The sequence below is a fragment of the Aplidium turbinatum genome, chromosome 3, assembly GCF_918807975.1.
Source record: "Aplidium turbinatum chromosome 3, kaAplTurb1.1, whole genome shotgun sequence".
In the NCBI taxonomy this organism is placed as follows: Eukaryota; Metazoa; Chordata; class Ascidiacea; order Aplousobranchia; family Polyclinidae; genus Aplidium; species Aplidium turbinatum.
Window position 1 is genome coordinate 18,679,574 of NC_137474.1, and position 12,246 is coordinate 18,691,819.

The 12,246-nt window shown below is 37.7% G+C and overlaps 1 protein-coding gene across 2 annotated transcripts in view; it reads right to left on the minus strand.

Annotated features, from left to right (window-relative positions):
- Positions 1-11,887, minus strand: part of LOC145766190 (mannan-binding lectin serine protease 2-like) — a 45,936-nt gene extending 34,049 nt beyond the window's left edge. Inside the window, exon 1 of one of the 2 annotated variants that reach the window (XM_082577849.1) lies at positions 11,817-11,887. In XM_082577849.1, coding sequence (XP_082433975.1) covers positions 11,817-11,821 — 5 coding nt within the window. In that variant the 5' untranslated portion in view covers positions 11,822-11,887. Of the gene's footprint in view, positions 1-585; positions 668-11,816 lie in introns of those variants that run through there. The other variant, XM_082577848.1, reaches the window with a different exon arrangement.
- Positions 11,888-12,246: the final 359 nt, after the last annotated feature.

Genomic DNA, 12,246 nt, shown 5'->3' on the forward strand with positions numbered 1-12,246 from the left:
AACTGACCTGCAGAAAATAAAACGATGAATTATTACACAATCCTGATTAAATAAACCTCCATATGTGAATTTTCTAAATCAATTTCCGTTGTCTGCCGGAGCTAAACTTATTCCATATGCCACTGATCAAGAGAGCATGGAAACCGGAATTTCTGCTGACGGCAGAAAGTTTCTCCAACTGGTCGTGTGAGGAAGCTTTAACGACATCCTCTTTAAGAAAAGCACACTCATCGTCTGCTTTAAAGACAAAGGACAACTTTTCCTCGGACTTTCCAGGCACTTTTCTTAAAAAGTTGGCCTCAACTTCTCCATCTTCATTGAAGCATTCGATTTTACCAATGTAATGCACAGATCGGGTTTTCCTTTGCATGTTGCTAGGAGGCTGCAAGTTACACTACAAATAAATTTAAACTTCAATAGACCAATGGACAAATTATTTTTTCCAGAGATTTAGACTATTAAAGAGTAAAATACACTTTGTTATCTATTTAATGACTACATATATCATCACTTAACACTGGCAGCTGAAGTGAGGTAAGTTGAGCCACCGGCTCAACTTACCTGTACATCACTGGCTCAACTTACCTCAAGGCCGCCATTAAAAGTTAAACGGGAATTTCTCCAGTCATATATGAGCTAGCAACCTCACTTTAATAGTTTCTGAATAAGCTAACATTAGTGATTACTGTTAGACATATCAATACTGGTGAATGCCATAAACATTTTGTAAAACTCAAAAAATATTTTTTTTCAAAAAGTTCAAAAAGCTTCCCAAAATCACTAAAAACAGTTTTTCTGTCTTTCTACAAGACAAAGACTTATAATCTTTACAGAACAGCTCCATATAAAATAAACGGTCAGGTAGGTGGCAGTAGAAAGTTGATGCGATTTTTATTTTTTGAGTTACGGGGGGTGGCTCAACTTACCCACTGGCTCAACTTACCTCACCTTCCCCTACTGTACATCTGCAGCCTACTGTTTATGTGTTTAGCCAAAAATTGCTGCTCTTTGAATTCAGTGATATTTTCTCAATTTTAAATCACATTCAGATTGAAGTTGGACTCCAAAAAAGCTGGTCAAAAAGCCACTTTCATTTCCTTGAACCAAATTTGCTGCAGAGGTGAAACTAGAAAATGAAACTACGACAGGCAAAACGTTGGTAAGCAAAGAATGTGATGTTACAATAAATAGACTATGAAGCTGATCTCTGGCAATTTTCATTATAGCTTCTCATTGCTACGGATAATCGGCTTCTTCAGAAACTCAAAGTACCGGAACAGCTAAGAAAAGCTTAAACAATTAGTATGTTTTCTAAAAAATTAAAACTGCACTTAATGTCTGGGTATAAGTAACTAGTATAGTAGCCTACCATCAAACTGTTTCTACTTATTCTCACCGTATCTCGCTAATGACTGTATATTCGCTTTTGTCTTACCAGCAGGAACTCCGAGAGGGGGAAGTCGGGCTACTTTCCCCCCTAGCATAACATTGTAAAGGAAAAACGAGTAGTTTTTCGTTTTGTCACTTTTGAGGGGGGGGCCATTTTTACTACTAAAATAAATAATTATCAACTTAAAAATAAACAAATTTTTAATGAAATGCGTATAGTTACAAGTATTTTTCGATCATTATAGATGCTACTTTAGATGTTTCTCATCAAGAACAAACCATTCTCGTATTGAGTCCGGCTATGTTAAACTGCTTCAATACGTGAAATCTGTTGCTGTTAAGCCTGCTGATCTCTGTATCACAAAACGTTTTATGTTGTTCTAACTTGAAGACTGGTACTGCTTTGGCTAAGCGTGTGTTTATGTTTGCTTGAACAACTGTACCTTGACATGAAACACTGCGTTGGCGAGGCATATAATAATGGATCCAACATATCTGAAAAAGTGTCCAAGCAAGATTGAAGGAAGAAAACCCTTCTTGCCTATTTTCTGCTTATGGATGTCATTGCTTAAATGCACTAGAGTTGGAGTTCATGGAGTGTAGTGTTGTCCAAATATTATATCATTTTTGAGTAGTCTAATTGATCGACTAAATTTATGTCATTTTCAATTGCAGCCAAGCCAGATAGAAAATTCTAAAGAAAGCTATCCCATTTTCAAGCAGCCTACTTGAGCAGTTTCAAACCTGTGCTTTTCTCCATTATGCAGATTACATTCCTAAGTGAGATTCACTCTACTAACCTATTTATGCAACGATAAAGGGAAATATTTTTCGGCCCCAGAGGAGGCTCGCAGGACGACGACGAATGGATAATAAGGTGATGAATTTAATGAAGTTAAAGGAAGATGTAATCAAAGTTACAGAAAGCTGGAAAGTAGGCTACTCGCAAGCTTAAGTTGTTATTGGGACTATGAATTTAAAAAAAGATTTTATTTTTCTGGGGACGGAACGCTCCAACAACTCCGCTTCACCAGCTCAATCTTACAAACGAAATTTATTCTACAGTACGCTAATGTTGCAAAGGATTTGCTAGCTGTTGGTAGTTCATTCACAAATGTATTAAGAAACTCACAGATATCGATAAGTGAAGTCCGATGGAAATATCATTGTATGTCTGATGTGTAGTTGCAGGCACGTGGAACAAATTTATACAAGTTGTACAACAATGACATTTTGCATGAGCTGGTAGGCTACTTTTGAAAGAAAGCAACATAGCAAAATTGACCTGCGAACCAGAACGCATCACCCCATGATATCTACTCAAGGAAATCATTGATTGCAACTTTCGAAACACTTTTCCAAATATTTTTGTTGCTTTGAAAATTTGTTACGTAAATCAGTACCTCCAACGGTTGCGAGTTGAAAACGTGGTTTTAGCACATTGAAATTTGTAAGAATTGTTTACGCTCCACGACAACTCAAAACCGAGTGAACAGTTTATGCAAGTTGTGCATCAAATTAGACCTTGCAAAATCTTTATTGTTTGATGCTGTGATCCGTAACTTTGCATTGCAAAACGTTCGGAATGGATTGAATGCTTTGTTGAGCTATTTTCATTGCCCACATTGCGTGCTTACAATTTTTTCTCTATCTATTGTAGGTTATACTGAAACAACCACCTATAACAATTTCGATTCACAACATAAGTGGAACCAACGCAGACGCAGTGACGCAGACTTGTCAAAGGAGGAGACGTTATCACCGACCCAAAAGCGACTCTTCCAGGATTTCACACAACAAACAGACAAGAATTCATTAGCAAACACGCCCACACTGCCCAAACGCCAGAGAGTTTGCACAAACCACTGCATTCTTTGGATATGGTGCATTTTTCTTGGAAGTGTCTTTATTTGGGGCCAGAGAATCGTTTTGGTACGGGACCTAAATTCTTCTTCCTACGGCTGTGGTCAAAGGCACCATGTATGAGATGTGCATGTGCACATCATATAACTTCACTGCAATTCTTTCAAGAGAAAATATTGCGCAACAATGGCAATTTTGCTGCAAGTTTAGTCGAGTGATTTTTGTTGATTTTCATATTGAAAGAAGTTTTTTCATATAGATATATACGTTGTTTAAAATCGAAACTTTAAAAGAATTCAATTTCACGATAAGGAAAGTAGCCAAGTTCAGCTTAAGACACATGATGCAACGCATGATACAAATTCGTTACTTGTATTTTTGTTGAAAAATGTTGTTTTGGGGCCCACTTTTTTTAGTATTGTTTCCCGACCAGTCATGATTTCTCTCGGAGGCCCTGCTTACCATTAGCCTATGCTGTGTTGTGTGTTGTATGCATATGCCATTTTGTATTTCTGCATCATTTCTGTATTCCTGTTTGCATACTGTACTGTTAAATTTCGTATGTATATTGTTTTTTATCTTGTATTAATAATATGTGTTTTAGGGTGGTCCCGAAATGTATGGGAAAATTTTTTTTTATTCGAAACATTCCGACCACCCTACAATTTTTTTACATAGGCTAAAAGAAGGTAACAAGCTAAATTTCAGAAAAATTGGCTAATATTTAGAGGTGCTACACGAGGTTGCAAATCGAGTTAAAAGTGCTTATTTCAGTATTTCGATTTGATACGATTCGAAATCTTTTTTTTTGGTACTGCCAATTCGAAATAAAAATTCCCCAGTGCAGAATTTTTCTCTTCAAGCAAATTCTTTATACACCCAAATTAGGGACTAACCCAAATCAATGAGTATTGCGTAGTTTCTTCGATGGCTAGAATTTGATAGCGAAGCCAAGAACTTGCAAGATAGCAAGCATAGCAAACAAGTTGCAGTTCTAAATTGAATATGCTACTTCTATGAAAAATAAGAGGCAGGAGGAGTTTATAGACTGACAGAAGGTTAACTTTCATGCACTAAGGGGTCCTTAAACGATGAGCACTGATCGTAGTGTACTGATGAAGTTGTGAACGTTTTTCTTTCTATGTTTTTTAGATGGCTAGCAACAGTAATAATAGTAGTAGGCCTATCGGTGGTGCAAAGCCCAAAACCAGAAAGGACAATTATGTTTGGTTGATTGGTCCCACTTCCAAGGAACTGTCTGGGAGAAAGCTTCCTTCTGCTGAGGAAGTCCTTAGCGTGTTCTACCATCTCCACAAGATTGAGAAGGTAACCATCAAAGAAATTTGCAAAGAAGTTATCAAATTGCGTATTCCATTCTGGGAGAGAGCCAGGATTATAACATGCACAGAAATACATGCAAGAGAAAGACTGAAAAAGTTATTTCTGCAATGGAACGGACTCCAGAAGGCGGCTTTAAGGAGAACAGATACACAGATGAAGAAAGAAGAAAAGTTCAGTGCCGATCTTGACAAACTGTTTGACATAGCACACGCGAAAGCACTGGATCTGACTACTATTGAAGAAGACCGTGCTTTTCTGATGGCACAAAGAGATGGACGAAGAGGTTTCCTAGATTTAGTTGATCACGAACTTGCTGCGAAAGAAGCACGAACTGTCAAGCGGAAACAAAAGGAGCAAGCTCGAGCTGAAAAGGCAAAAGTATCATCTTCTGCAGTGCAAGCATGTTATCAAGAATATATCTCAATATCGTCATCAGAGTCTGAAAATACTGAACAGTGTGAACAGTCCAGTTCTTCAGAAGTGCAGACACCAAAAAAACGGAAATGTACAATTAAAGCTAGAGCGAAGAATGTGATTTCTCCAGGACTAGCAAAAGCTCTGGACCGAACCAAAGTCAGTGACAGAGCAGCTGTTCATATCATTGCTGCAACAGCTCAAAGTTTAGGCCACAATGTGGATGAATTGGCCATTAATCGAAAAACTATCCGTCAGTCAAGAAGGTCGCTAAGACAAGAAGCTGCTATTTCCAGTAGCCTAAGGACAATTTCAGTCTTGACATTCTTGACCCGGGAGTTAAGGTTGTTGTGCATTGGGATGGAAAGCTAATCCCATACACAGCAGGGTGTCAGGACAAATACGATAGGTTACCAGTGATTGTATCGTATGATGGTACAGAAAAGTTGCTTGCTGTACCAAAGTTGACAAGTGGGTCTGGACAATCGATGGCTTTGGCAGTCAAAAAAGTCCTGAATGATTGGGTAGCCTACTAGAAGACAATGTTGTAGCAATGAGTTTTGATACAACTAGCAGCAACACAGGAAAAAGGAATGGAGCATGTCATCTTCTTGAGGTCCAGCTAGAGAAGGAACTTCTATGGTTGCCGTGCCGGCATCATATATTTGAACTAGTGATAGGTGCAGTATTCAACAATACAATGGGACCGTCATCAGGACCTGACATCGAGATTTTCAAGCAGTTTTAAGCGCGCTGGCCACATCTCAGGCAAGATGATTATGAAACCGCAGCAAATGAACCTTCAGTGGAGATTTATATCGCACCAGAACGTGATTCCTTGTTGATGTCTGCAAAGAAATATTTATGCAAACAACAACCAAGAGAAGATTACAGAGAATTTCTGGAACTGATCATCATCTTCCTTGGTGAATTGCCAGATCAGGGTGTTTTGGTTATCAGAAAGCCCGGAGTTTTCCACAGAGCACGGTGGATGAGCAAGGTCCTTTATTTTCTCAAGATTTGAATGTTCCGGGCACAAGTAAAGCTGACAGAAAAGCAAAAGAAAGGGCTTGCATAAGTTGTTCTGTTCGCAGTGTTGGTGTATTTCAGAGCCTGGTTTGATGCACCGGTAGCAGTTTCAGCACCAGCCAATGACCTGGCCTTCTTGAAGAATTTGAAAGCTTATGCCTCCATCAACAGCAGTGTCTCCAAAGTGACATGCAGAAAATTCTTCAACCATCTTTGGTACCTGAGTGAAGAAGTTGTGGCATTTGCATTCTTTGATGATGGTGTTGCTGAAGAGAGGAAGCAAAGAATGGTTAAGAACCTTAAAAAGCCTGGAAAGAGTAGTCGTGCCGTGAAAGCCAGCTTGAAGATGGAAGAGATTGAAGCAAGTGAGATAGAAGACTTTGTTTCAATAAAATCTATGCACTTCTTCAAAGCTCTGAATTTGTCGACAGATTTCCTGTCATTGCCACCGTCACTGTGGCTGTCAAATGATGGTTACATTGCAGGAAAAAAGAAAGCAGCACAATTTCGAGTGCTTAACGACACAGCTGAGAGAGGAGTGGCTCCAATTCAGGAGTATACCCATGTTCTGACAAAGGAGGAGAAACAAAGACAATGCCTCCTTCAAGTGGTGGCCGATCACCGCAAGAACTTTCCAGATGCAACAAAAAGAACTGTTGTTGCTGGGCTAAAAAACTTGGTTAAAGCTGGCCCAATGCCCATGGAAAAAACATTTGTTAAGGTCGTGGTGACATTACAGTATAACATAGTACAGAAGGGTTTAGAAACAGTTAATAAGCCACACTATTTTATATTGTGTCTTGAGAGAAAAATTAAATGGCTTTGTGGCACCTCTAAACATTGTTCAATTTTAACCAAATTTTGCACATTAACTTCTTTTAGGCAATGTAAAAAAAAGGTAAGGTGGTTGTAACAAAATTCTAAAAAAAAAATTTCGGGACCACCCTAATGTGTTTGCGTTTAACTCCGACACCGCTCCATGTCAAATAAGCTATGACATGACACCAAACGGGTGTGGACGTGGCAGACTTGATGACAAGTTCGGTCCTTTTGCCACTCCCATCATCATCAGCAACCAACCTAACTCACATAGTAATCTTGTATTGTTTTTTGTTATTTTTTCACATGTGCTAATGATGCAAAATAAAAGAACTTCGTCTTCTTCTTCATTATGTAGCTAGTAATAATTATGGAAACCATTAGTAGGATAGAGAGCGTAGCGTATAAAACGATAAAATTTAACCAGTTGAATGATCACTTTCCAAATTAAAAAAAAGAACCTTTCAACAGTTGCAAACTGCGCCATATTTTTTTGAAAAAGCTCTAAGTTAAGGTATGTAGGCTATCCCTCAAATATCGCAAAATTAAGTTCAGTTTGTTTTCATTTTTGACCATCAGAGCGAAAAACAATATATTATGCTAAACATGGAAGCGACAAAACGCAGAAGTCATAACGTGTCTAACATTACAGGATTGTTTAAAGAAAAATTAATTAAGAAGCAGTGGCGTTGTCGCATTATTAGATAGAACATACTAAAATAGGCTACTTGTTATAATAAAAAAGAAAACAAAATACGATATCGAAATGTTTTGAACGCAAAAGAATGAGAAATTCTCATTCAGGAATATAAGAGATTTAACAATTTTGCTTAGGCATGGACAGAAAAGTGGCTGTAAAAGAAATATGCAAAAAGATGTCATCCAGTGCTGTGGTTGTGAACCGGGGGACATGCCTCTCTTGGGGGGAGTTAATCACTTTTCCTGAGGGGCGCGAGCTTGACAACGATATTTGTTTGCAGTGATTTCAATATCTTGAAACATTTTTTTTCCATTTATATTTCTTGAAAACTGGGAATCACCTAGGGCCATATGCAGACGTAGCTTTTGTTTCCCTTGTTCTGCAATCTGGTTTCGTTATAACGTACGTGAAAACGAAAAGAATAAAATCTTTTAAGTGTGAACACTCATTGCATTATTTATGGCAAAGCCTGAGCATCCAAAACTTTGCCTTCAGTAAACCAATGAAGGATGACCTGAACTGAGAAGGTGGTCAATTTTACAAAAACAGAAAACTTTACAAAAGCTAGAAGTCTGGGCAGTTGCCTGTTTAACCTGTGTCGGAGATGCACTCTGATTGTGAATATTATATAATCTGGTGAATTTTCACACCTATTATTGATGATTGTTCAAAAATAAGCTAATTGGAAGTTTCGTATCCAAAATATAGTGCAACAACTTCGGATATTCCATGGAAATATTTACCTGGAACATTTAAAAAAAACTACAGCTGTTTAATCATGTTATACGTACCGTATATGTTGTATCGAAAAATTACTTTTAAGACATTGTAAAAAGTTTAATGACAAGATCCATTGTAGCCTAGGTCATGTCCAGATAATTATGCAAAATACGGTATGCAAATTAGTGATGGTTGTTATTTTTGCTAGAACAGATAGTGATGGCAATCGCCTACTTTTTATTATGAAACAAGTCAAATGTGCATCTTTGCGTATAGAGTCAATTGTCCACGGTTAGCTGAGCTATAGGCTAAATATAGGGAAAGCTGGCAGGGCTTCCAACGGTGTACACGTTAATTAAAAACTGTGGTGCCAAAACCTTCCATATTTGGCCTGTGGGTCAAAAAACAATCGGGGAAACACGATAGGTTTCAAGAAAAAACAGTTCATTCATTAATATAATGTTGCCTTTTCTTGCCTGGAGTGCAATGCTGTGCAGTGTGCATTATTCTGTACCGATAGCTCAGTTGGTTAGCGCGTCACTTCTGGAACGATGAAGCTTCAAGGTCAAGCGGCGCTGGTTCGACTCTCGGGGTGTGCGGCTTGTGCGCTTGAGCAACGCACGTAAAGGACTGCTCTCCATTCAGCGGCATCTAATGGATGGAATAATTCCCTAGCAACAAGACTTCAACAATCGGAAACTTCACTCTGTCAATCTGACCGGACGTGACCGGCCCTGCGTCAGTGATTCCAAGCCTCTACAACAGTGGTTTTCAACCAGGGTTCCCCGGAACCCTAAGGTTCTGCCAGTAAGTTTAAGGGTTCCGCAAGTTTATATTTAAATCCGAGAGCCTATTTTATTAATACATGGCTCAAGTTTCTCATCGAATTTTTCATGAGAATAAATGTAATTTTTTACAGTTTGTATTTTTACAGTATTGTACATAAGTAAATCTGAACACGAGTATTTTAATTTAATTTTATTAATCAAACGATGTTTTTTGCATAAGGCAATTTAATTATTGAACAGGGGTTCCTTTAGCTTTTGGAATGTTTCATTGGGTTCCGTTCCACCAAAAAGGTTGAAAACCACTGCTGTACAAGTATGCGAAACTGCCAGGATTCTAAGCTCTCCAAGAAGGTTTCCCAGTCCGAGGATAAAGATTCAATCAATCAATCATTGTAAGGGAAATTAAGGAAAAACGTTCTAACAGTTCACTTCACAGGATCACCGCATTGTCCAATGTCATTTTGATGGAGCTTTCTCAACAAACACCTCTCTTTGACAAACATCCATTACAACAATATGATGTTGAGAGGCATGTTGAATGTTGAGCAGCAGTTGTCAGCCTGAAATTTTCAATTGGTTGTTGCAGCAGAAGCATACTAAAGGCAACTCAATCTAAGTGATTAAACTGAAACCAGCAGATAAAATAGACCGGCAGATGGAAAAGGATTGAGCAAAGAATTTCAGAATGAGTACGTATAATATATCAAAAATACAAAGTAAATTTTTGCACACAGAAGCCAAAGACGTTGAGTTATCATAACAAAACAAGCTAAGATCGACTTAATGTTTTGAAAAGCACTTTTTGGAGATAAGTTTTGATCAATTTACGGCAACTCAACTACAACCAGTTTCATACAAGCTGTTTGCAATAAGATCACGCTTTTGAGCATGCGCGTAGTCATTTGCACAAACCGAAATGACCACTTTCCAGTGTTTTACGATGAAACCAAGACCAAAAAAATGTTTACGGCAGTCTTGCAACATATTTAATGTGTTTTAGTACAGTAGCAAATAATATTTAAACTTTAAATGGCATAAACAAAAAGTAACGTCCGTACAATATTATAGCCAATAAAACGCGAAAAGTAAATTTCAAGGTAGGGAAAGTTTTTGGACAAAAATTTTAAAAAAAGTCAGAGGTTTTAGTATGTCCTGGTGTATTTTAAAACCATGGCTAAAGTTGATTTTGAAAAAAAAACAAAAAAAAACAGCCGATTAACTCCCCTCCTACCATACTAATAAGGCTCGAACTCACATTGTTCTGGTCTTTCGTTAGTTAAAAGTAACTTTTTGTCTATAGCAGTGGCTCTCAACCTTTTTGTTTTGGCGGACCCTTTTGGTACCTTCGAAGCGGTCGCGGACCCTTAAAATTTTTCATCTAAAATTTTAGTATATTGCTTTTCCTACTCCTATAATGGAATCAAATGTTTCAGAAGTTTCTAAACGACACACTTAAAAGAATTTGCTGAACTCGCGACGCACTTAATGACGATTAATGACATTGACGAAATTATGATGAGCTTTATGTTGGCACACCATCGAAAATCAGTAATTTATATGTTAATTTGATGTTTTTCTAAAAAATTTTATCAAACATCCAATCGAATTTTGCGACCGTTACAAAGAATTTCTTCCTTTTTTGATTTTTGATCGATATAAATTCGTTATAATCTTGGTCATTGCAAAACTGTAAGTGGTGAGAGACTGCTGAGTAACATTTGCATTTCTAAGGCATTGATCAATAGACTGCTGTCTCAAAAGAATTAAGTTGTTGAACATAGCCTTATTAAAAAATTAATTCATTAGGCTATATGATATATTTTAGTTGGGAAACCAAACCTTTGTGCAATGTCCTTTAAAAAACACTAATTGGTTGGGAAGTACAGTTTGAAAATCACGGCAATACACAAATAAAGCACAACCAATCAATTTTTAAATTTCTTAATTTGTCAATCATGCTGCAAACTCGGAAACTTTCACGGACCCCCTGAAATCGCTTCGCGGACCCCTGGTTGAAAACCACTGGTCTATAGGGTACAAACGTCTGATTTGATTACTTGCATGGCTTTCCGACCAAATCAACGCTTTGTACTCTTAATCACTATAGGTGAGTCTACTACACGTAACTACAGCACTGCAATCATCCACAATATTTCACTTCGACTTACTTTGCCTTATTCTGTTACTTTGCCTTATTCTGTCTTATGTTAAGTACAATACACAATTACACATGTCTTTGCTCGCTTTTCTACTGCAGTTCATTCAAAACTATTTCCACCTTATTCGAAACCTGGGTGTTGGTAGACTGTGCTGAAGAAACTCATCAGTGATGTAGTTCAACGACAGGAAAACCCCGCAAAGTATCATGGTCGCAAGACGTGCCTCAGAGCATGACTGCGAGAGAGTGAAGTTGGAGTCCTGCACAGTGCACTGCACAGTGCACAACCCTCCCTCACTTAAAACAAAATCACGCGCAGGTCATGTTTTTAGATCATCATTATTATCGTCATTGCAATTGCTATCAAGACCAAGGTCAGGCGTAGAGTTAATTAATGCGCAATTTCTGGACTCCTTACATTAAAAATCTAGTTGCCTAGAATCAATTTCAAGTAGGCCTAATATGTACCGTAATTAACAAAAACAAAACTACTTTGGTGTTACAGTTGTTTAAATCGGGGGGGTGAAGAACATGTAACCATTGCTAAAGGGAGGAACTTCAAAAAAGGATAAGAGCCATCGTTGTAGTCACTTACCTCATAATTGTTGTGGGGATTTCAGCAGAAAACTTGTCAGCTTCAAACTGAAAGAATTTGTTTCTTTTAGCTTAGCTGGAAATTTGTACAAAAAAAACAATCGAAAAGATTAAAATCACTTATGAAATAGTCGAAGAGGACACATTTGAATGGAACGCTGTTTAGTTATTTTTAATCTTACAAGTTTTCAATGCCTCACTTCCTGATTGTAGCATTAGCTAACTTGTTTTCAAATTATTTCCCTGCTCTTAACAAGCCTACCTTAACGCTTGAATAGAGGTCTGAAATGTCAGAATTTGTGAGACACAATTCAGAAACTAAGTCGACGTTGCAACGTCACGCAATGTAGATTTCAAGAAAACAAACTCTCAATTCTTTTAATGAATGCATTAAGAGAGTACTATGTTAGACGTCAGGCAATTTTGGATTC